The sequence below is a fragment of the Pagrus pagrus genome (assembly GCF_965226575.1).
Source record: "Pagrus pagrus genome assembly, chromosome: 12".
In the NCBI taxonomy this organism is placed as follows: Eukaryota; Metazoa; Chordata; class Actinopteri; order Spariformes; family Sparidae; genus Pagrus; species Pagrus pagrus.
Window position 1 is genome coordinate 20,875,573 of NC_140196.1, and position 25,983 is coordinate 20,901,555.

General features: G+C 41.7%; 1 protein-coding gene across 3 annotated transcripts; it reads right to left on the minus strand.

The window, feature by feature from the left end:
- Positions 1 to 1,094: 1,094 nt before the first annotated feature.
- On the minus strand, positions 1,095 to 25,772 carry LOC311265996 (MAGUK p55 subfamily member 7-like). 3 transcript variants are annotated; one of them, XM_084368184.1, is made up of 18 exons: positions 25,694 to 25,772; positions 23,200 to 23,234; positions 22,767 to 22,885; positions 21,326 to 21,403; positions 19,768 to 19,848; positions 16,586 to 16,720; positions 14,418 to 14,499; positions 14,180 to 14,265; positions 12,412 to 12,489; positions 11,547 to 11,743; positions 11,396 to 11,454; positions 10,649 to 10,693; positions 6,691 to 6,864; positions 4,887 to 4,967; positions 4,689 to 4,782; positions 4,412 to 4,520; positions 2,922 to 3,065; positions 1,095 to 1,970 (listed from the first exon to the last, which is right to left on the minus strand). In XM_084368184.1, the coding sequence occupies exons 2-18, from the start codon at positions 23,222 to 23,224 to the stop codon at positions 1,740 to 1,742; spliced, it is 1,818 nt and encodes a 605-aa protein (XP_084224310.1). In that variant the 5' UTR covers positions 23,225 to 23,234; positions 25,694 to 25,772; the 3' UTR covers positions 1,095 to 1,739. The 3 variants fall into 3 exon arrangements, with proteins under 3 accessions (XP_084224310.1, XP_084224309.1, XP_084224311.1); XM_084368183.1 differs by having other exon boundaries at positions 24,708 to 25,757; XM_084368185.1 differs by lacking the exon at positions 21,326 to 21,403 and having other exon boundaries at positions 24,708 to 25,757.
- Between the last annotated feature and the right edge of the window lie 211 nt (positions 25,773 to 25,983).

Genomic DNA, 25,983 nt, shown 5'->3' on the forward strand with positions numbered 1-25,983 from the left:
GTCAAATAAATGCCATGCTCTTTATCCCTGCAGCCTAATCCACCATGTAAAGCCTCACCGTGCTTTTACAATAAGCTTTTATGTGCGGTCGTAACTTTCTCTCCGTACGTCTGCGAAGGCCCGGGTCCCTTGAAAGCCATTACCGTCTCCCCACATCATGCAGCTCCCTCTTCCTCCCAAACACGACATGATAGACACATTAACACTCCTTCACACCCAATTGAGCACAGCGTCCAAGAAGAGGAAGGAAACACCATGAATGTAGAGGAATGCGGCCATTAAAAAGAAGTAGATTAAGCAGCCTGGGCGAAGGAGAACAGTAGAAAGTGCACCCGACGGCTGTGACACTCAAATTTGAGTATTTGTTAATGGAGTGAGTCAGTAATGGTGAGTTTCTGCCAATTATTTTTAATTGTCTTATCTTGTCAAACATCTTCACAGTTAATGGTCCATAATGGAGTTAGTTCTTAGCATAGGGTGCTTAAATGTGCATGTAATTTCTGCCGCTCAATCAAAACAGTGAAAACAAAAGATGATGTTGTGAATTAACGTGGAGCTGTCGAACAACCACCTTGGTCAATGAAATCCGAAATGACTCAAGCAGAAATGTTCACGGATGAGGTAATGTGTTCAAGTTTTACCTTGAACAATAGGAGCGATATGCAACGATTTTAGTTCAATATATTAAAACATTTTCAACAGAATGTGAAGAAATGAAAGAATTGACATTATGTTGAAGACGTCAATGTATTGCGTTAAAGAGATGTATACTGAAGTTAGCATGCTAACCAGCTAGCCCCTGCCTCTTTCTCCCAGCAAATCTCCTGTGCTAGCGTTGTTAACAGCAAAGCCTACCTGGCAGTTTGGCTAGCTGCATGGCTAATTAAGCTAACAAGCTAACAGCAGCTACTCGCATGGATGTTGCCTATAAAAATAATACAGTTAGCAGTTACTCTGGTTGTTCAATTAAAGGTGGCCAATTCTTACGTGCTGCGCCTTTAATGTAAGTGCACAACTCAACAAAATACAGAACAAAGGTCTTGTTTTCTGTAGACATTTTAATGCAGAAATGTTCTGAATTATATCTTCAAAATAAGTCTTAAAAAATACTGACAACTGAGTTTCTACAGACTATGTTATATACTGAAACACACAGGCTGGTTAAAGCACCTACAGTATACATAATTCTGATACTTGCATGTGTAAAACAGGTTTTCCTCGTCCTTCATCGAGGGTCTAATTGACTGTCATCTTGTTTGTGTCCCGATTTTGTAGAGCATGTTGTTGGCAAAGTGTCTGCCTGACTGCTACTAATAATATTTCTCTGGTGTACATTACAGTTAATTGAAGTGCAGCAGCTGTCAGAATAATTACATGCTGATGTTTGCGACTTGGCAGGGAAGGATTACACTCAGCCACAAGCTCTGGAGAGTTTCCTTTTTTTCCCTTCTTCTTCTTCTTCTTCCTCTTCTTCTTCTTCTTCTCGTCGGTCCTGCGAGCCGACATTATTTCAGCCAAATGCCAACAGAAAAACTGGCTTTGAGACAGACGGAGGGAGAGGGAGAGATGGATTCTATTTGCCTAATGAGATACATGCTGAGGGACATGATGGAAAACTGTTGCAGTCACAGGAGTTGTTTACAAATCGAAAAAATTTCTAAAATATGACAAAAATTCCAACTTCATTGCGTACGTATAATTACGTTTTTTTCTTTTTCAAAAATGTTCTTCTTCAGAGTTCAAATCCAGCTATCCAAGTGACCACAACTTCTCCGAGCTTTCGTTGGTGATGAGCACATCCACTCTGCAGGAAGCCACTGGACCTCTGCCTGTTCAACCCTCTCGAGGTCGGCCCTCAGCTCTCTGAACGCCATGGCGATATCTCCGTTGACGATCACCTTTTCAAACAAGTGACCGCACTGGCTTTCCATGTCGTCAGCCAAGCTGATCATGTCCTCAAAATCCTCCTCCTGTGACGAGAGATCACCATAGCATCACATAATACACTTACATTTAATAGTTTGATTTGTGTGTCCTTTGACTGGCCGTCAAGCAAAAGATAAACACACATAAGCACTAAAACACACAGTAACAGCAATTAATGATCAACGATGATTTCATTGTTAATACTTTTGATGGAATGCTGATGGACCTGCTGAAACACGGCCATGTGTTGAGAAAAAACATCCTCTGGGAAGTTGTTTTACAATAAACTGCACATACTGTAACGTAACAAGATATGGAACGGATCCACATGACCGTTCAGCTATACAGACCAAGGCGTAACACGTCGTTACATGCTGAGAGTAAAGGATAAGAGGCCTTTTCACACCAGCTGTTACGGTGAGGTGAAAGCACAGTCCTGTAAGTTATGCCTGAACTATCTGAGGGCTGCGGCGCCGGGCACTGGGCAAACTCCAGCTGGGCTGTAACACAGGTGTGTGACCTCGTGGGTTTAATAAGGGCAACGTGGGCAGCCGGGGTCAAACGGTGAGTGAGAAGCCAGATGGGGATTATGAAAGTCATCTTTTTGTCACGTCTAAAACATATCTGCCATCAAACACAGATGCTTTTGCTTTAATATCCTCCAGTACAACATCAAATACGAACCCTCCCCTCATTGACTCATTCATTCAATTCATCACACATACATACAAGATGCAAGCCTTCACCTCCTGGACAAAATGTTCTCACCTGTACGCCACCCACCAAGCAGCCTTGTAACTCCCCCCGTCTCTTAAACGTCTCTTAAATGCTCACCGCAGGGTCAACCATGTGTAAGCAGGGCGCACGCATGAGTAAGGGGGTTTAGGTGTGTGTACGTCTGTGGATGTTCGACCTCACGCCGCCCTCCGTGTTACAAGACATGGAACAAGCACCTGACTTCACACATGCACCTGATGTGTCATAGTTTCTCTCACCGAAAACACCCTGACCGAGCTCTTGTCCTCTTCCCCGCAGATGAATTTAGCTCTCCGCCTGGTGAGGCGCAGCTCCTCGATACGCGGCGGCTTCACAAACACCACGTATGGTTTGTATTCACATGTGTACACGTGCTTTATTTTCTGTAGTAACGGACAGATAGAAAAGAGAGAAGGCAGATGAAGGCAGAAGTCAATATTTATCCTATAATTAGTTGTCTAAACAATGCAGAAACACTATTTGAGAAGATCAGCCCCTTGAGACCAATGCATGGTTTGAATCTACTAGTATTAAACTTGAAAGAGGTTTTGAACTTTCATTTTGGAACGGACTGTGGTTGCTCTGTGTAGAGGATTGGTAATATTGATGATTTAAATAGCATTATTGGCTAAGGCCCGGTCCACACGCACACTTAAACAAAGGTTTGTTGTGTGTTTTGGTCTTTCGAACACATGTAACTGATGTTTTGGGTCACTGAAAACAGACCTTTTGGCAAAACTTCTTGCAGGGTCAAGATAATCACAAACTCAGTTGTTAGTGTTGATGTCTGGACAGGCTGACACTGAGATAACAATGGTAACAATGATGAACACACCCACGTTTGCTTTCTGGTTGCGTCTTATCAGTGTACGTAGCATCACTGGCAAATGTGAACTGGGTAGTGTTGTAGTAGTTGAGATCAGTCTTGGTCTCTTCTGAAGGTCTTATCTCCTACTTGACCATGTTGTTACCCGGTATCACCCGGTGATAACTGGCTCACTTCTCTCCATGTTGCCTTGATTTTTACCTCTAGCCACCTTCACCCCGGAGGATCCTGTTTCTACTGTTGTTCATTTTGTAGCCGAGCATCTCAAGGATGACTGTTGCTGTGGTGTATATCAGCCTGATGGTTTCGGCTGTGGATTCAGTAGGTATGGTGTTTAGTGCTGCATTCACATCCTCTAGCAGGATTTCAGAGGCTACTTTATCACTGAGCCGTGGTAGTCGGTGACGGGGATTGATAATACAGTGGTGGGAAAGAAAGACAAAAATGGCTGCTGGCAATGTTTTCAACACCTTTTCAGGTGTATATGAATGGACGGAGATTATGTCTGAAAGGTTAATATCTGACTCCCTACTACTTACTACTACATAACTGCTAATTCCCACTATTGACCTGAGGGTGAAGACTGCCAACTTTGTTAGCAAAGACTTTAACTGGAAGGGATTAACACATGTGGAGGTTGAGGCGATCCCTCCTGACTGCCGGTCAGTGTTCGATGGACGGCCTAGCCAAGAGGGAAGCACCGCTGCCAGGAACTAAACAATGTAGTGGTGACACACCGGCCATTGGAGACTTTATTTGTGTTATTTAAACATCAACAGGTCATATAATAAAATATTAAAATTTCTGGAAAGGTAATATTTATAATGAACATTGTTTGTGTTTGTGTAAAGCACCAACTTTAGCCAAAAATGATCTTTTTTGATGTCATCGTACTTTACTTACACTAGGGTGCACATCCAGGAGGCACACCTTGCCCTCAGCCATCACTCTGTTCACAGAGTCTAGACTTGTTCCATAGTAGTGTCCATTGTATCTCCCATACTCTATAAACCTACAAAGAAACACGGGCAGACACAGACAGGAAAGATGGTATAAAACGGTAATCAGACTGCAGTAGAGATGGCGGACTTCACCCTCATGAAAAGGGAGAGGGAAAGTGAGTGAAAACACAAGTGGGACTATTTTTAACACCATGGGAAAGGAAACCACAAGAGCGCACCTATGATTGAGAATGTCCTCTTCAAACATGTGAACTGATACAAAATGATAATCCACCCCTTCCTTCTCCTGCCTCCTCTTCTCACGTGTGGTGTCTGGAAGGAGAACAAGACGGCAGGCTGACGACAGCTTTTCAAAGATGAGAAAAACCATTGTGTGCGCGGGAGGTAAAGGTGACACTTTAAGCCGTCTGTCTTACGTGGTACGGTGACGCCGTAGTGGTCGGGGTCGGATAGCAGGAGCCTCCTCTTCAGTTCATTAACGCCAACGCCGTCGGGCCCTGGAGACAAAGATCAAACTGTGAACTGTGCTCTGTACCGGGGTATTCATTCCCAATATCACTAATGTTTTCTTCACGACAACATCAAACAGGCATAGCAATCTGGTGACACATCTGTCTTTATCATCAGAGAGGGAGAAAGGGAGCAGGAGAGAGTCAGACAGACAGACAGACGGAGCTCTGATTTCATCCTGATTTCAGTCTGAAAATGATTCTCCGACCAGCCTCGCTCTTTCTCTCCTATGTTAAACGCTCGTATGCCCTCTGTTAAATCCATAGCATCCCATCTAAATGTGACATCTGCAAAGTCACACAGTATCAGTGTCATTATAGTGTAGGATGCACAGGATGAAACACACACACACGCACACACACGCTGCAGCATCTGGGATTTTCTCCTAAAGTAGGTCTGTGCAGCCCCAGATTGCATCAGCCTCTAATGGAGCGCCGTCTGAAAGTAGGATTCCTGACATACCTGCCTTTTCCATCACAGCGTTGCATGAGCTCGATACATTACAAAATATCAAGTTTATAGACTGTGCTCTCTTACACTGCTGATGTCTTTCACAGCTGTGCCACAGAGCAAACTGGAGAGGAGCATCATCAGGCTCTGTGGATACTTTCTCCTGACCTTTTTTTTCAGGAGTCACACGATCTGTAGGGCTTAGAGCGGCTGGCAGTCACTTTCACCAACGGTCCCGGGGCATAACGGCCTATTGTTTCCTTCAAAGTGCGTGTGCCATGCAAACAAAAAAAGGACATATTTTCAACCTGGTAGGACATTATCCAGCTGGTCCTGTTTTAACGATCCAGGTTTTGGTTTTCCTGTCTATAACTCTCATTGCCAATAAGAATATATTCTTAATGATGACCTCCGGTCAATGAAGAGGCTTCAGAGCAGACAGTAAAACGTAATCCAGGGTCGGGTTTAGCTCCAACTCAATTATAGAGGTCTAAATCTAAATCCAAGCTGTCTTAACTGTTCTAGTCTGATGATGGAGCACTTGGCTGACATTATGAGGGATCTGATTCACGATCCACTCATCCCTTTCTCTCCATTCATCGATCATTTATCTCCTCTCTATCTGGTTTTGTTTTTGCACCTTCATTGTGTTTCTCCCCTCTCTGCCTTTCACTCGCAATTTTCCTTCCCTCATCCTCCGTCTCTCCTCTTCTTTCTCCGGTCACAGATGACCTACAGTTGTATCGTAATATGACATTAAAAAGACCCGCAGCAGGGCTCAGTGTAAGATTCCCCGGGGAGAGATATAGCTCAAAAAATACATAGAGCAGGCCTGCAGGATTGGCAGGGAAGTGAATCTGGGGTGGGCCACAAGGTAACTTAAGAGAACACAATATATTCTGACTTGGAGTTTTCTGACAGTGTTTACGTGGTTCTGATGGGAAAGGATTGTTCTTGCACTCAAGAGTGGGAACATAAATCTTCATCAATGCTTTACGTTTTCTTTTGATCAACAACAGCTTCAGGAATATTGTCCTTTTAGTGAATGGGATCACGTTATTTAGATTTTTTTTTTTTTAATGGAAAAAAAGGCAGCGGGATAATATAAAACAGAACACGACTGACCACAACGTGCAATACTGAACATGTTACCACAGTAACTCCCACGTTATAAGATGAAGGTTATAAGCATGTTATGCACAGAGTTTACCACTCTAGCTGCTCACAGGGAGGTCGCCTCTTTATTAAGCTTATACGTACCAACCAGAACGACCAGACGGTGCCTCTCCTCGGGGTCTCTGTGGTAGGGGATCACCTCTATGTAGGTAGGGGGACGAATGGAGCCGTGCACCCCTGTGCTCCACCTCCTGTGCCGCGCCGCTTCTTTTGCCCGACTGCTCTTTCTTCCAAGTCGGAAACTCCTTCTTAAACCAGCTGGATAAGAGAGAGATGGACTTTTAGACCTCCCAGGTGTGTTATTAAAAAGCTCACAAGAGGATATTCTCTTTACGACAGTCCTAAAACCTGCATTAATTGATTTTTTGGCCACTAAAATGCAGCACAACACAACATCTGGCATATTGGCAGCTTATAAAGTTGATAAGGCGAATGTTTTAGGGAACAATCCACTACCAATTTCAACATCCAGCAGATGGAGAGCGACATTAGCATTCACTTAGTCACATTTCTGGCCACCTGGCGGATGTAAGTCTACTATTAACTCTGCTTTTATCTTTTTTCTTTTTTTTTTGTCCTGCACTGATTTCTGAGGGAAATAACTGGCTCTTTAGCTGCTTAATGCGCTGCTAAGCTCACCAGCAGTGGCTAACTATGTCTGTGCTGTTTGATGAAAGTAACAACCACCAGAGATACCCAGATGATAACGGAAGGGAGAGCTACAGTTTGAGAGCACATCACACTGTGAGAATCCATCAGCACCGGCACCCAAATATCCTGCACGACCATGAACAGCACAAATCATATTCAAGGCACGGCAACTCAGTCTGTAACGCATCGCTTGTAGGCCGTCTGACAGCCAGCGTCTGCCATGCGACTGTGGTCTGGCCTGGCTTGGCAGACCCACTCTCCTTCATGATGTTAACTGCTGCTAAGTGATGGAGCGCTGCCAGGCTTTCTTTGACGTCAGCTGTAATTTCACTTTGTAAGCATATCCGTCCATTTCCACTCCGGGCTTCATTCTGAGAAACACGGCACTATGAGAAGAGATTTCAAACTTTTTGTTTATGTGGAATTTAAAACTGATGATTTCACTCAGAAATGTGAAAGGTGATACACACTGTGTTTAAAACCGGTGTTATACAGCCAATGAGAATTCTGAGTTCCTACAACGGAATAAGGTCGAGAGGAAAACATTATGCAATTGTCAATCTTAAGTAATTCTGGCAGCTAAATTCTCCTCTGTTACTGAAAGTGCTCTCAGCCGTAAAATCTTACTTCTTCTTTGGAAATGCTACAAGATATTTCTGCTCCACTTGACAGTGAGTGAGGCTGAGAGGAGAGATAAGACTGAGAGGAGAGCGATGACATGCAGCACATATAAAATGGGCCATAATGTCGAGATTATATGATACGAGCCGCAGCCTGCAGTTTTACATGAGACCGTTCAGGGCTCCTACCATTATCAGATAGAAAGAGAGTGAGATGAGAAAATGATACAACTCTATCTGTTCATTAAAGTAACGATGAAACGGGAGTTAGCAGTCGATCACACCGAGATGTGTTGCTACAAATAAGTAGCCAGTAAAATCATTGTTTTCCTTCAGTACAGCGAGCTCCTCTCTTGCTCAGCGTGCCACGTTTTTCTGGTGGTTTTGACATTTTTTCAACTTTTCAGTGAAAAGTGTGGACGCAAACTTAGCCCAGACACCGGACGCACCTGTAGCAACAGGACTCGGTGCGCCACTAACATCATAGCCAGATAGCGAAAGGTTCATCAGTCATTTAACTATAAGAGATAACTAAACATTTATCACAGGGACAAAGGATTACAACTTGAGCTGGTTATCTTAGCATAAAGACTGGGAAGCAGGTAAAACAGCTAGCAGCTGGCTTAAAATAATGTCTATCAGTGCTTTTATAGACGATTACAATACAATACAATAGACATTATAAGGCACAATAAACACAATTACACAATAAAAGTACATAAATAGGACGACAATGCATCCCACAGTCGCGTAAGTGACGTCTCACTTAACTGAAACCACTGTTGTTGTTATTTTCACTGTTTTCAGTACTTTTCTGTACAGGTGGCGGCCATGTTGGTGCAAGACACTGTAGTTCACCGAGTGGTCTTACACAAAACTAAATGGTATTTTACTATCTTTACAACAAACTGTGACTTTCTTGACTTGCAAAATTATCTGTCTATCTCTTGGACAAATTCATATGTATAATTCATGGCACAACTTATGTGTAAAACTCCCCCCTCCTTCCACTCTTTATGCTAAGCTAACTGGCTGCTGCTTGTAGCTTCATATTCAACAGGCGGATATAAGAGTTGTTTCAATCTTCTCATCTAGTTCTCATAAAGAGAGAAAATAAAATCATTTCCCATTTGGGTCGAATTATTACTGATGACCAGCCAGATAACCATTAAAAATCAAAAACAAAAAATCAGTTTGCAAAAGGACCCTGTAGGACACAAGCTGTTGGTCTGTTTTTCTCTTCTTCTTCCTGCCTTCACTTGTGCATCTACACATAGCGCTCAACTATTTCCCCTCTCTCACTCACTCTCTCCTCTGATTACCCTGCATGAAGTCATCGGGTCGTGCGGCATCAATAAGGGTTTACATGCCAGACAGAGAGGAAACAGAGTCTGAACCACGTCCTCAGGTGGAACCTGGCCTGCAGTAAGATGAACTGCGGATTATTAAATGCACATGACTCTTAGGATTGATACAATGCAACGCCTCTAATTACCTTGCCTTGTACAAACGTGAGGAGCCTTTTTACAATCAGCCTAAAGTGTGCGCCCCCATATGAACATCCTGCACGGCTCGTATGCACACACATTATATCAAGCACATCATATCCAATCCATGAGATCAAGACAAATGGGATAAATGGGAAGGCTGAAAACCACATTTGCTGTTCCAGTCGTCTCCCACAAATCTCCAAACCACAAAACTACATCATCCCATGAACCGGTTTGTACTGAAAATATAACCAGGGCTCCTTTTGTTGCTGGTTTTTCCTCCATCTATTTTTATTGCTAAGTTTGAAGCAGTGGCGAAAGTCCATTTACTCAAGTACAGTTGAGGTCTTACTCGTACGCACTCCTTTCTTCTAGTAGATTTCAGAGGGTAATGTAGTTTTTACTTCACTATATTTATCTGATAACTTTAATTCTTAGTTGCTGTACAAATTCAGCACGATTAAATTATTGTATCCACATTCAAGTTAGCCGGCACTAAGCTGAAAGGTAGCCGGCTCGGTAGGCAGGAGGCTCTGATGCACTCGCTCTATTGGCCCACAACACTGAAGATCCGGGTATGTTTATCGCTGGGAAGTCGAGCCATTTTGGCGCCACTGAGCAGCTTTCATAGGAATGAACGGGGCTCCATATCCATGGCTGTGTCCATGTTTTAATGTAATGTCCTTGGGCTGATGATTCGAACAACAGCTGTGTTTTGATACAAATGCAAAGGAAGGTGGGAGATCGAACGCCACATTTGTAGTAAAATTTTAAATGCTTTACTAATAACATATTTATATGTTTTTGGTACTGCTTCACTCATATGTGAAAAAAGTATTATAAAATGGTCAGTGGCTGAGTTGCAGCGGTTAATGTAGGCACCAGGTTTTGAAAGCTGGTTTAACATTGTACGTCTGTAACATAACACAGTTTAAAAACAAACCAGAGATATCACCCTTTTTTTTATTCCACACGTTCCTCTTACTTACAAACCTACATTACCCACAATGCAACTTTGCCACTGAGTGACATCAGTGAAGGCAGTTTATTCCAGGCAACGTCCTCTGGATCCACAAAAAGCTTTATATTACTTTTCTCACATATGCAGTCGTACTCCCCAAGACCTGTAAACACACTCAAGTGTGTAGAATTGTTGGAGCTATCCTTTAAGTAAACGATCTGAATACTTTTTCGACCACTGATATTCAATATATACGTGTTGTTGTGTACTCTCTTATCACACTCGTCCCTTTTCCAGTATCACTCAGTCGAACATCTCACCGATGTGGATCCCTGTTATAGCGCTGTAGTCGACATCCTCCGTGACTGGAATAACAGGAAGAGAGAAAAGGGAAAGAGTGAGGAAATCTGGACACAAACCACAGGGGCATGATATCTGTGTTGCTCTGAAATTTCATACTCAAAGTATTAACATATGTTCTGACCTAAATGTCTTAATATTTTGCTTTGGAAATTCAAATAATAGTTTTATGTAGAAATGATATCCACAGTTTAGAACTATTAATAACAACTTTACTCTTACAAAGTGATTGTTAGTCAAAAAAAACTAGCACATTGCAGCGGGCTGCACTTTAAACCTGCTTCTTTACAACTGAGGAACATTTAACAGAATCCTTTCCATTTTGGAAATGTGGTGCGGGGAGCATTACACGACTATTATTGTTGGATAATACACCTCTTAAATCTTTAAAAACCCCAAACCAAAACCTCAAATATACACGCGTATGATATCATCTAAAATTATGCTGAAGGTGAGTTTTAAAAAGCCAAATTCAAACAGACAGTACCTTCGCCCTCATCTGCGGAGCATGTGGAGAAAAACAAAAGCAGTGAGTACAACAGGAGGGCAGCGCAGCCCACCCGTGACCTTGGCCGTGATCCTCAGACATGACCTGTCCACCTCACAGCTCAGCACTAAAGGAGCTCTGATATGTTTATTGGGACGTGTTAAAAGGTTTTATTCTTTTCAGGTGCTGTGGTTTTATTGAACAAATGTTGGTTCATCACCTGGTGGTTTGACTCGTCGAGGCCTGAACAGGGCTTTGGGTCGCTGTAGTGCAACTCTCCTGTAGAAATTAAAAATGTATTATAGATATTTTATTGCAGTTTATTTAAATAAATGAAAGTATTTGTGAAAGACTAGACACGACCACATCACCTCTCATGGAGCTGCCGCGAGGGGATGAGCCCTCCCCGAGCCTTGCTGTCCCCGAGGTGACGGGCCTGCCACCAGGTGTCATCCTCCATGCTGACAATCTGGAGGACGTCGCCCCTTTTAAAGCCGACAGCTGCGTCCTTGCACGGAACGGCGGGATCGTCATCGGGATCGTAGTCAAAGAGAGCTCGCAAAAACAGCTGGGGAAAGAAAATCTTATTAGTTTTTTGCCTTCAAACAGACAAACAGGTGAAAAAATGTCCTATTCTATGTATTTGCTCATTCTTCTCTTATTTTCCTACCGCAGCTCTGTGAACTTCCTCTGTACCCTGGCGACGAACGCACAACTTCGTCTGGCGCTTTTTATCATGTGTTGGTGTCATTTTTGAGGAATGGCGGTGATCATACAAATAATTTGTCTTAATCCTTTACAAATGCTCCCTGCTCTAACAGTTTCCAGCTTGGACATCCACTGCATGTATGTGCTGGTAGGGCTCCAGAATTCATCCTAAACAAAGAGGACGTGTGGAAGTCGAACTTTTTTCCACATACAGCGTTTGGATTCATCGCTAATATTAAATTGATGCGGCTCAACGCGCTGGGACGTGTCACAAAATGCTGTAAATTGTGGCGAAGTTGGTGAGTGTCTTAACCTTGACTGTCTGATCTGAATTTACTTCTTGACAACGCGCTGCTGTCCTGACAGCATTGTGGCAAAAACACAAAATATAACCAAACACACAAGATACCGCTGATTTCATCTCTTTTACTGAAACCAGGTGGGCAGCTTTCTCCATCCAGTCAAGTTGCATGCTAAACCAAAGTACTCACAGCACGAAATATGTGTAGTTAATAACATTTACTTTACCTTCTTCTTATTTGATGCCATTTCTTCCTTGAAGGAGGCAGGAATGATTTTGAATTTTACTTCACCCTTTGAACAAGCCTGCAAAAGAACAGTAATGAGGAGTATGAGCTTGATATTTTGGGAAACGTTCCTGTTCTTTCTTGCTGAGAGTTATATGAAGAGACTGATACAACTCTCACATCTATACGGTGAATGTTAGGCTACACCCAGCAGCCGATTAGCTTAGCTTAGCATGGCATAAAGAATGGAAGCAGGGGGAAAGGGCTGGAAGAGCATACCAGCACAGATCAGTTTAGTAACCAACATATTAATATCATTTCTTGAAAATGGAAGAGTAAGAACGGAGAGTAAAATAGTTTATTTCTTGGCAGATTTGTAGTGAGCCAACTATTCCCCCCTATTTCTAGTCTATATTTAAGCTAAGGCCCGTGTCCACATAATGTTTTCATCAGTGTCTTTTTGTCAGTTGTTACCAATAAGGAGAAAGCGTCTGCAACAGCATGTGGCCGCCTCGTCAAAAGCGCTTCTAGTTTCTGGAGGAGAAGTTTGCTCTGAACTTTCCTGAGCTTTATCAGACAGAAACTATCATAACTGAGACAGAGCAGCTCATTTGTGGGAGCAGATCGTCCAAACACTGAATGTTGCCGGTGAGTGTTGTGCTTTTTTCAACGTACACATTGTCAGCTGCAGTGTCAATTTTTAAAGTTGACTGCACTTTAAAAAATCAGGAAACCAATAACCTCAGAATTATCAGCTAAAGTAGACGAATACATTTAAGTTGTACAAGCTAAAAAAATGTATCAACTTGGAATTATTAGTCTACCTACTTGGTAATTTTGAAGAAGGCAGTTTTTTAAGTACAGTCACTAAGTCACATTCTATAGTGTGTGTCACAATAAAATCTGACAAAGTGACCAATTAGAGCGGACTAATAATTTTGAGCTGATAAAACTTTTTAGCTTGTACAACTTCAATTTATTAGTCTACTTTACTGGGTAATTCTGAGGTGATTGGTTTCCTGACTTTTTTAAAGTCAAGTCAACTTTTAAAACTCACAGTGTTTACAGCACACTGCCAGCGCTCTTCTGCTAGAAGGACACCTTGTGTGGACACGGGCCCAAAGCTAACCATCACCACCCTCATATTGCATTCCAGGATAGGACTGGGGATATTGTCAGACAGAAAATAAATGAAAAAAACTCCACTAACAAACATTGTTTGTGCAGCCAAAATCTGATATATCTTATTTCTCTGTGTCACAGAGCTCCATTGTTGTCCCAAAAAATCAATGATCCACAGTGTTGCAGAGGGCGACATGTTCCTTCATTATCATTACCATCGACACTGTGGTTTATTGAGAATCAATCCCAATCAACACAAACACACATCCTGCTCCTCTGCACACTCACAATAAACCAAATGTAGATGAGTCCACAACAGGAAGTAGTCCCAAACAAACACGCTAATGTAAAGTAACATTAGCTAAAAACTGCAGTGGCCAGCTGTTTTCTTTTTTCTTTTCCTTTCCTTTTTTAGAAAAAGAGTCCACGTATTCGACTTTTTCAAAAAGTTTCACATCTTCAACAGTAAAAAAAAGAAAAGAGGAGTTGGAGCTGAGAGCCACAGACTTGCGAGAGAAATTGAAAGGTACTGACAGACGGACTGATGCTTCGAGCAAAAGAAAAATACGGAAAAATCTAGAACAGCCAGCCTTATCTTTACAACACTGAAGAAAACGATGTGACCGAACAGCACAGGTGAGACTCACCAGGAGAGGAAGGATTTCCTTTGGCTTCCTGTGCTCCAGGGAGATGCCGTTCACCTCTTTCAGCTCATCTCCTTCATGGATCAGGCCTTCAAAGTGTTGGAAATACATATGGAAGTATGTACCACACGCTCTTCTCTATGCCATGTACAATCACTATGCACCATAACAATGTTACTACACCCTGATGTGAAGGTACAGGAAGGTACAGGTTGGTAAAGGAAGTTTATCATAAGCTTACCGCTTTTATCAGCTGCGCCTCCTCTCATGATCCTGGCCACGACAATAGCCCCGGTGGATTTATCTTTCTTAATTGTTGCCCCCTTGAAGATAGTGATTGGTAAAAAAAAAAAAAAAAAGGATGATGCACAGAGGCAAAGAGGTCAAGCATGGACAGTGAAAACAACATGTTGGTTTGATTACAGCGCAGACAAGCTTCTTCATTCCACTGAAGGCTATTTGTATCAAGACGGGACCATTTAGCCGGCTGCCTTCATGTAACACACAAAGCGCTGGAAAAGGTTATCCAAATCAGCATTATTTTCAACAGATGTTGTTGATGTGGAGCAAATCGCAATGGAAAGAGCATCTTATGTAGTTGACTACAATCAGCTCACGCTCGGGTGTAACCCTGTTGTCTGGAAAACGGGAACATGCTGGATCGATCAAAGAGACTGTGTCAGACAAAGGTCAGTCCCCTTCCAATCTAGTTTTGGGATCAATACAAAAGTGTGTTCTTTATTATTGGTCCTCTGCACATTCCCCCGAGAGCTCAACCACTAACGCACCAGCATACATACACTGAAAAAAAAGTCCATCATTAAGTCAATTACTCTCACATTTACCCCTAAGAACACATTTTTCTTCCTCAGATTGGGCTCATCTCCGCCACAGGGGTTGTGTTTCTGGCTGCTGCCTGTTTGTCTTTCAGTTAGCAGGATATCTCAAAAACTTGTTGACAGATTTCAGTGAAATTTGGTGGAAAGTAAGACTAACGGCGAAGAAACAAATGCTTCGTTTCTGATGTGGGTCCAGGAATTTTTGAAAGGAATTTCTAACTTTGTGCTCGAGGGCATTTTTGAACATTTCTGATATATTTTAATGAACCACTGGACCCACTTGAATGGAAAGAGATCTGGCAGATGTTCCCCACAACTGTCCATCACTCTTTGAATTTTATGGAGATTTTGATCCAGATGCAGATAAAAAAAAAAAATTCAGAAACTTTTCTTTTATTATTAAAATAACAAATTTAGAGGATTTTGCAGCATTTGGCGAAACTCTGCGCTCTTTGTACTTTGACTGGTTTTCAGTCCAGTTTCACTTGATCCAGGAAATCTACAGAAATAAGTGACAATAGCTTGGAATAAGGCTGCTGAAAATGAGCTATGATTAAAGACTTTGAAACGGGTTGATTTCCATCAGAAACAGAAGAGAAATCATCCCAATCCATTTAAATGCTCAGTCGCTCTAAAGAACTCAGGTTTTGCAGTGCGCACACATGCGTCATACGCACGAACACCGAGAGAAACACACCTAACAATGCTGAAACTATGTTGTGCTTCGCAGCAGATATATGGCAACAAAGATGTGGAAGAATTGACGATGTAGATTCCTGGTCGAGCAGCGGGCCAGACCCAAAGGTGATCCAGGCTGCTGCAGGAACCGTTACTTCTGTTTCCTGTCATTCCAGAGCCCGTGGGCCCGCTACACGCTGGCATACAGGGCTCGAGCAGTCACGCTGTTTGACAACATGACATAAGTTCAGTCATTACAGAAAACTTCAGCTGAGTCCCTGGGGTATGTTTATTGCTTTGAACTGCCTGTGTATGTCAGATGCTTTTGGATGGACAAATTACACTATTTAAGTCCATTTTCCCTGTTACATGGTTGTCTTAACTTAAATGCAAGCATTTGCGTTTGTTTTTTGTGCATTATAAGGCCACGTAGAGCAAATTAGACACAGGCTGACGTAGTCGAGTACAGTTGTACTTGTTTTTTAAGAAGATTTTTGAGAATTTGCATTGGGAGAGTGGAAAATACATTTTTCTGTTGATGAGGGTTAACTAGACTTGCTGCACGAGCTGTGACAAAGGAAGAAAACAACTTTTGACACATGAATCTACTGGAAAATAGGCTTATTTGCTTTTTTTTGGAAGAGTTAGATGAAATAAGATGAAAACACTTACTTGTTTGTACAATAACATGAATATGCTGCTCAGGTGGTTATTTTAGCTGAGCATAATAATATTTAAATAATGATTTGGAAAAAGGGGGAAACCTGGCTCTGTTCAAAGACAGAATTAGCAAATGCACCAAAGCTTACACATTATAACACGATATCTCATTCTGGTAGTATCAAGATTTGTTTTTGTTGTTTTTAACATTTTAAAAGACATGTGTACTGACCAGGGGCTCTTTGGTTTTGACCAGACTGACAATTTTGACCGAATCCTCGTCCTCGTCCAGCACATCATCAGGTATCGGTGGCAGAGTGGGTTCAAAGTCTCTCTGAGCCACAGTGTCGAGGACCGACAGCAGACTCTGCAAAGGAAACACAAATACAGTGAAGGTGTTAATCTGCATTCCCATAAGTCACTTTAAATCCTAGATGCTGCGAACAGATGTGACACTGGGGATAGTATTCTCTAAAGCAACTCACTTTATATGGAAACTGGCTGCGGCCGGCAGCACGCTCGGAACAAAATGGAAATTGGGGTGTTGGCTGTCAGGCTGCTGTCGAGTTTGGCATTGTGAACAAATTGAAGAACGAATGTCACAAGTTTTACCAGAGCAGGTTCAAAACAAACTTTTAGATCGACCGGTCGGGCTAAAGATGGTTAAATGTGACCGGTTAGGTCAAACAACAAATGCAACCAATGCAACCGATCCCTGTTGACTGATTAAAGGTGACTGGGTTAAATTCCAACACGTCTGTGGTTTCTGCACTCTGAATCCAAACACAGCCTTTTCTTCTTGGTGGCAAACCTTCACCTTTGCCCATGCCAAAATGACAAATTTGACTTAATTTGTGATACGCTGCCAGACTGTGGGCCACCTGAAATCAACCCCCCACACTTCTGACAGTGCCTCCGCCTGCAGCCGCGCTGGCTCTGCTCAAACATGACAAAACCCCTTTTCCAATGCAGGACTGTGAATTGATATATGACTCACTATCAATGCCCAGACAGTTCGTTTAAGTCCACTCTTTGTTAACTTTGGCAGCGCAAAAACAGGTTTGTTTGCAGAAAAACAATATTCTGGATGAACGTTAATCTCTCGCTGTGAGTACAATTCCCCCCAGAAAGTGAATTTACTGTAATAAGAAATAAAGAGAAGAGGGGGGGAAACATCTGCTCATCAACTCAATTTTAACAATCAGCCAATCCATCTGTCAGTTAGTCTACTTGTTATCCCCGTGTCCATCAACAGTCGCTCTGCTCAGAAGCTGCCAACGCGTGAGCAATGTGTCTCTGGCCACTTTCAGAGACAGGTTTTCAAAAAACAAACATTCATTTACAGAATATTAAACCTGGAGTTTCTCATAAGTATGTGTGAGCGCCTGCGACGAGGCCAAGAACAAACAGGTCATTAAGACTGTTTAAACAAACCTGTTAGTTCTCGGCTGGCTTCGGCTCCTCATTAAGAAAAGCCACGACTTCTGCAGCTCACTGGAAAACCATACACTGTGTGTGTGTGTGTGTGTGTGCATGTGTGTGTGTGTGTGTGTCTGAAATATGACTGTCAGCACATCTAAAATAAGGAAACATGCATTTGAGTAGTCTGGGCCTCCGCATGAGCGAACACTAATAAACATAACCAGGGAGTAGATTAGCTTCAATGCCAGTGTGGTTAATGGATGTCAGCACCTCTCAGCGGGCAGAACGATGATGAGGTGAAATCAATTTAAATAAAATTTACAGTCGGATTAATTTGTCAATTTGTGTGACCCAAATGAGAGCTGAATGTAGGAAACAAAATACTACAAGCCGTTTGATGTGTGTGTTCAGTCTCCTGAACAGCATCAGAATGGCTCGGATGAAGCGTGAGTGCATGGTAAATTAGTTTACGGCTCCAGTGTCAGCCATGTCAAGAGAAATGACTGAACCACACCATTCATGGGTAGGTTTCTTTTATTTCTAATGATTCATCGGGGCATTAAAGTTGAAGGGAGCAAAACAGCGTCTTCAGAGTGAATAACGTTCTTGCTTCATAAATGGTCCATGTGAATGGCAATTATAGGATATGCTTCAGTAATAAAAAAAAAACTGAACTCTTGCACAGTTTGGGGTAAAATGACAGAGATTAAGAAGCCATGTGAGGGAATCGTTCAACAGGCTGGTAAACACACTTATTCGCTTTCTTAGAGTGAGAAGAGCAGAGACGGGTGACAGCACTCTCATGTCTGTTTTTTGCTAGCAGCCAGTTAGCTTAATAAGCGTAGAATAAAGGTTGGAAAAGGGGAAACATTAGCCTGGCTCTGTCCAACATAATAAAATTTGCCACACACAGCTAGTTGCCCAAAGTGGATTCAAGTAGCCACTATCACCTCTAGAGATACAGAGTGGTATTATGAGACAGGATGGACCGGGGCTAGCTGGTTAGCATGCTAACTTCAATAGATATCGCTGCAATACAATAAACGTCTTTGACAAAATGTCAAAACTGATGTTTGCTCACATTCTGTTGATAATTAAGGTCTCCACTGAATGTTTTAAACAAAATTATCTCAGTAGATATATATAAACCCATAATTCATACAAAAAGCAAAGTATTAAAAACAACAGAGTGTGTTTTTTTCGCCCCAAAGCTGTTTTTTTACTTTTGGACAGAGCATGGCGAGCTGTTCCACCTGCTAGCATGGGAGCAGAATCTTCTTGTCTAGCTCTCAGCAAGGAAATGAAAAAGAGACAGATTTCTGCACATACATTACATATTGTTAATAATTTACTGTTTGTTTCTGTATATAGAGTTTTTATAGTTGTTTTTAACTAACAAGGTTAGCCTGTCAGCTAGCCTAGCTGGCTTCCTAAAAACGTGTACACATAATAATTTCCTTCTCTCTGATATGTGATTTAAATCCCTAATCCAGCAACGAGGTCGGAGCTTTACTGTTTGCTTTCACAAGACGGTGTACGTGAGTCACTTTCATTTTTGGCAGCTCATCTGAGCACTGAGTGTAAAGACGAGCTGTAGTGGCCTAACGTTAGCGTGAGGCTAGCTCACATTGCTAACGGTTATCTATCTACCGAAAGGATCAAAAATGTATATATACAATAATGTATTTTAAAAAGGTTATGGTTGCTTCTCTCTATTTCTAGTCTTTGTGCTAAGCTAAGCTAACTAGCTGTTGGCTGTAGCTTCATACTTATTGTACACGGAGGGGAGTGGTATCAACCTTCTCTGCCAACTCTAAGCAACAAAGTAAACAGGCACGTTTCTTAAAATGATCTAGATCTTGTGTTAGTGTGCTCCTGTGTTAGCCATGATGTGATTTGACTGGACAAAGGACTCGGCTGAGGGAGTTGTAGGTCGACACACACGTGTTTGAAGCTAAAGGATCACATCACCAGGGAGGAAATACGCTTCACCTTAAAGTGGGGTTTGGAAAAGAGGGCAACCAGTTCTTTGACTTCATCTCTCCAGCCTTGGTGTATCAGCTCCTCGGCCAACTGGAAGCAGAGGAAAAGAGGAGAGGCAGGATATGTTTTTTATAATTAGAGGTATACATTTATATCATGGCCTAAATGAGGTTTGCTGTAGTCTACATCGTGCTAGCCAAGAGAGACAGAGAAACGCGCGGAGAGGCAAAAAGGTTTCGTGAAATGAAACTTCATGTGCAGTGACACATCATCAGTGCTGTCCTTTTTTTCTACACTGTCCTACGGCCCCATTCACCTCATTGGGACTTTGCTTTTCTCTTCCTCGTGTTGACCGTTTGTCCCTGTTCCTGTTTCGGTTTTGTGTCTTCTAGCCACTGTCGGAAAAAAGCTCCCGAATGTTCAAGGCTACACGACAGCTGTGGCGACAGCTAAAACAGAGCAGTCTCGACTGTCAGCGGCAAGTGAAGAGGCGGAGGAGGGTGACTGTGTGCAGTCGCCCGTCTTGTCAAGCATATTACTGTAATGACTTCTACTGCTTCAAGATGTCGAGGCACACTCCAGAGACACAATGCATGAAGGTCATTAGTTTCCACTGTGAGCAAACAGAAGCCTCTCTGAGGGGAAACAGACCTATGGTTTGGCCCTTCCAGTAGGTCCTGATGATTTAAGCCAGGCAGAGAGTGGCTGTCGAACCAAATCTGAGGCAAAGGGAGTGAAGGGAAGGAGACGGAGAGAGGTGAGGGGTGAGGGGGGAGAGGATAGGGGTAGATAGACAGTATGGAAACATGGCAGGAGTTACATTACGTAGGGTTTACATTAGAGAGAAGATAAAGGAAAGAAATGGAGACAAAGGGGAAAGAATATAGAAAAGGGATAATGGAAGGAGAGGGTGGTTCGGGGATGGAGAGAGGAAAAGATGGAAGCACAGCGTAAAGGAAAAGTGTTAAAGGAACATCCTTGTTTAACACTTTGTCCAGAAACAAGAGGGGAAAAATGAGGAAATGATGCTGGAACATGACGATAGAAGATAGTGGGATGAGATGGAAACATAAGAATGATGAGATGGAAACAGAAATGAAGAGGACTGGAAAGTGAAATATGAAGGGTATAGAGACCGGTCGTGCCGTTTTCAGTCACAGCAGTAGTGGGAGTACTCTCTGTCACTTCATCTTAAATCTGAAATTAATTATATTCCTCCAACCTGAAACATTAGACTACACACAAAATGATTTTAGCAGCCCTTTGCTCGGCACTGTCCTCGGTGACCTCACTCCTGGCACACAGTCACAGAATGATATCTGCTGTCAAACACAGCCTTTCAGGCAATAATCTTCGAGGTGACAGAGTTTTGCGATAACATTTCATAATTCAGTACACATGGGGAGGAATGCGCGTTCCACTGGTGCTTCTGTGTGACAGGAAAGTCGTCTGTGTATCAGAGGAAACAGTTTGAGCGATGAAAAATCTTCCCCGTTCCCTCTGCCGTCAAGCTGTCATCCTCGGCAGCGTGTCTATCTGCAAAAGATGTTTGGAGGGAGTCGCTTACGTCTGAGGCCAGACTCGCTGCGTGCTCTTGGACGGGGATGGGGCTCCGCTTCTCGAAACGCTTCAGACGCTCGTGGATCTGTCAGGAAAGTATCACAATAAAGGTTTTCTCTGCAGTAAAAAGGCACTCACTGCAACTTCTACTGCAAATACTAAGTACTTAGTACAAAGCTGCTACTGCTGTTCTACTAGGCCTACTAATTACAAATTTGAGCTACTCTACTACATGTATATGAATACTAGTTACTACTTTGCAGATATAGTTTGATGTTTATTGATTAAAATAAAACTTCACTGACCCCCGAGAAGAAATTCTCAAGCTACCCAGAAGACAGTTGAAGATGCAACATGTAAGACTTGGCCACCTGCCGAATTTATACTTAAAACAAACGGAGTGCATAATAACAGAATAACCGCTAACTGCTGACTAACTTTAGCTGCTGTTGACAGGAGCTTTGGACCAGGACAATCCAGGACTAGCTGGTTAGCATTAGGTATCTCTGTAACACAATACGAGGCATATTTAACACAACATCAATACTGTTATTTCTTCACTCTTTGTTGATAATTTGAGCTCATTTTTACATACTGCACCTTTAAACCATCTTTACCACCTTCAATATCTAAGTGATTAAAGGAGCACTATGTAGTTTTGGGGAAGTCATTTAAATCAGAGAAAGACTTTCACTTAGACTGGAATTTTTTTATGCCTAAACAAACTAAATAAACAAACTCTCTTTGTTTCCATGACTGAATAAACTGAATACACAAACTGACCTTAAAGGACAACACAGTTTCATACTGTTTCACTTTGTTTATATGTGGCGGACCCTGCCACCTTTCTAGCTTCAAACAGTGTTCTGGGACCTTATTTTCCTCTGAGAACAACTTGTTTATTCACTTATGGAAAAAATAAGATTTCCGAGTTTGTATTATCACCTCATTAATATTGTAAATATTAGAATTTTGAGTTTGAATTTCTTCCCCAAATCTACATAATGCCCCTTATGTGCATCAATAATTATAATGCAATAATATAATATTATTATATACTGTATTGTATTATATTATATTATTCTGACATATGCCTGTCTGCATATTGAATAATTTGACTTACTTTAAGTATATTTTGATGTTAATAATACTTTTGAATGTTTTGGAATGCATGACTTTATTCAGTATTCAGTATTTCTACACTGTGGTATTTCTACTTTTACTTTTACTAGTACTTCTTAGTAGCGCTGAGTAATTACATAAGAAGCTCTTCTTCCTGAACATCATGGTATTGTACGGTTACTTTGGGTCATTTATGAACATTTTGCTGTTAATACTTCATTACTTTTATTTATGTAACACTTCCACCTGCAGACAATATTGCTGTTTAAAAACTAGACGCTGTAACTTAAATTAGTGGCAGCGAACAAGCCTGAATGTGTCTTCACCTTAAAGAGCAGGTGGAGCTTCTTCTCCATCAGCATGCTGTGGAGGAACCTGTAGTCCTCCTCTCTGTCTGTGTGAGACTCTGTTCCAGACATCACTGATGATAGCAGGCTGCACACGCCTGAAGGAGGAAGAGGAGGAGGAGGAGGAGGAGGAGGAGGTGCAGGACATGGCCACACATACACACACATCAATAAGTACTCCACCTGAGCCTGTTACACATTTACAGTGCCTGTTTCGAAGGTTATGAGCTGAGGTCAAGAGCCAGAGAAGAGAGGTCAGAGGTTAACTGGAGGGTGTGATGAAAAGCCTCCCCTGGGTTCAGCCTTTACAAGAGTCACTGTTACGGGGATCATTGCTTTTATTTTCCAGTTGTGTGAGTATTTTATCTATTAGGGCCAAGACAAGGGAGGTGGAAAGGGACTTTGCACATACCTCTGTGTTCTGTTCTGCTCAGCATCCTCCTCACTCTGAGAAATGAAAAGACAATTTCAACAAATATTAAAACCATTCATATATTCAAAGTGAGTTATCTGCTTCAGATTTTCTTTGGTTTTATCAGCCAAGACAGAGACAGAGAAATGACTAGAGCAAGAAAGGAAATGTATTTGTTTCTAAAGATGCTTCTTATGAGATATTACTGCCCCCTAATGCTGATATGCAATATTTCAACATTAAGGTAATACACTCTTCCACCAGGTCAGGGAGGTCAGCAACCTTTACGAGCAAAAACTAGAAAAAAAATCTATCTGGAGCCGCAACACATATTTGTGTGTTATAATGAAGGTAACGCAGCCTGGAAAGTGGAAACAGGCCTGAATGAGCATTCATTAATATTTTCACATGATGTGTCTACTTATGCTTATAAGGTACTTGAACTTTGCGTTTCCATTTCAATGATGCCATGTTTTGGTGCATTTATGAAATAAATAAATACATAAAAAAATAGACAATAAATAAAACAATAATAAGACAATAAAACAATGAAAAGAAATAGAGTAGCAATACAGAACTATATACACAGGCCTGCTTAAGTCCTCCCTGTGTTTGTAAAAATGTACAAAATAAAAAGTAGTCTCCTTTGATCATAAATAAAACATATAGCTGCAGCCTAGTATAAAAACAGTAAAAGTAAAAAAAACAAAAAGTCTATAAAAGACTAAAGTCCATTTCAGTGTGAGTTACTCCTCCTTAAATCCTCAGCCACATACTGCTCAACCCTCGGGCTTGAGCATAAAACACACTATGAGCTCAGGATCATTCAATTAATCACAACTTGATAGAACAGATACAAGTCTGTGTGTTTTTACTGTGGGAGAATGTAATAACCACTGTGGGCCAATAACGGTTCATTTCAATGTAAAATGTCAAAGCCACAGGGAGCCAGAGGGGCACATTGTCCACCCCTGCAGGTCAATAAATTATTAAATCAGTCAATGTTTAATCAATAAGGTTCACAGTTCTTTTTCTTTATGACATTAAACTAATTAAATTAACATTTTTGCATTCTTGATTGAGTATTACTAAAATTACAGTAAACAAAAGATTTTAAAAAACCCTCATATGACAGAATACATACTGGATATCCTTTGCTAAAATGTATTGTTTGTCCTCTCTTGTCTCTTTAGTTTTATTCATTTAAAATAATTTAACCACTGTATGCAAATATGCAGAATTCCATTTAAAAGCATGAGGATTGATTTAACAGAAAGATAAAAGCATGAAGACCTGTAAACAATAAATGCAACACAAAATCCACACTTTTAAAAGTAATTTTAATGTTTCCATAGCCCATAATAAATGATATTATTGTTAAAATAATTTGGATTCACTGCTTCATCTCAGATCAGAAGTGTAACACACAAGTTTATGTCCAGCACATTTTAAGCAGAGGAAATCCCACTTCAGCTCAAACAAACAAACAAAGCTTAAAATGCACTCACCACAGACTGCCCAGTCCATTAGGCCCAGTTCAGGCGAGCCATATCGCTTAATGTCTAAAGAGTATGAGCTGCATTTGAACATCCACTTGTCGAGAGAGGCTCTATAGTGTTCGACTGGCCGGATTGTAAAACAGACTGTCTCTTATCGGGTCGATATGTGTCAGGTCTGACCTGAATCAAGCCAGCGGGCAATCAATGCAGCAATCAAAGAGCAGAGGGGCGTAATGTCAGCCTGCACCGGCTCACTTCCCACACATGACTGTCACCGTTTTAACTGAAGCTGAGGTCAGCAGATGCATCCTTTCAACACCCTTATTTTTTCTCTTTTAAACACTGATTTCTCTCCGGTGATAAAAAATACCTAGAGGTTTTAAAGGTGCACTGTGTCAAGATATGTGTTAATAGGAGCAGCAGGTGAGATTTGGGGGTGCTGCAGCTCGCAGTGTCAATCCAGTTACACCTATTGTCACAGGTGTTCAAGTCTTTCTATGAGGGCCGTGATCCTGAGTGAGCTGTTCAGTGTCAATCTGACCTTTGACCTCTGTGTGGGTAAGATAACTGAGCCTAAAGTGGCTCCTCTAGCCTCCACCTGTAGAGTCTGATACCAGCTCATGTGCACAGTCTGTGAAGTTCAGGTTGTGTTGACATGGTTAGAAATGTAAAATCAGTGCCTGTGTTTGTTTTTACCGAGCTCAGAGTCAAAGGAGGTTTTGTTCTGGACTACACACACTGACAGGTGTTTCTAACTGTCATAAAAGTAGACTTTATGGCTCAATATTAGATTATATTAAACTGCACAGGGTCTATTTAATAAAGATGGAGCTAACAAGGCTCCATCTGTTGCTCGTCTGAACACTTGACCAGGCAACAGGAGAGTCTTTAGTATCCACACACAACATACTCAAATAATAGAAAAGACATTATTAAATATATTCTTCTCTGAGCATTAATGTCTGAAGACAACGGAGCAGAAGCAGCGGACAGACCGTGGGTGTGTCCCATAAAACGTCCAGCCAACGGGATGTGGACCGAGAGGAGGAGTCCTCAGCACCGAGCTGTGTTTCAGCTGCGTCACGTTATCCAGAGACAGCTAGGCTAATACCGGAAATGATGCTACTTACTTCAAAATAACAGCACAAACTTTAAACTCCGCCACTTGTGAGAAACAAATGACTGTCGTGCAGTCATCTTTCTATTCTGCTCCACCACGCTAAAGCGAAAATGTTTTCGATATATTAACAACAATTGAGAAAATATTGTTAAATATACATTCAGG

What these genes read in the sequence shown, in the direction of transcription:
- LOC311265996 (XM_084368184.1), bottom strand. Translation starts at nt 23,224, where the DNA reads ATGCTGAGCAGAACAGAACACAGAG. An exon ending in AGGCGCAGCTGATAAAAGCG is followed by an intron (nt 14,266 to 14,417) that starts GTAAGCTTATGA and finishes AACACTTTGAAG; the next exon opens with GCCTGATCCATGAAGGAGAT. An exon ending in CCGTCTGGTCGTTCTGGTTG is followed by an intron (nt 4,968 to 6,690) that starts GTACGTATAAGC and finishes CTTTGTCTCCAG; the next exon opens with GGCCCGACGGCGTTGGCGTT.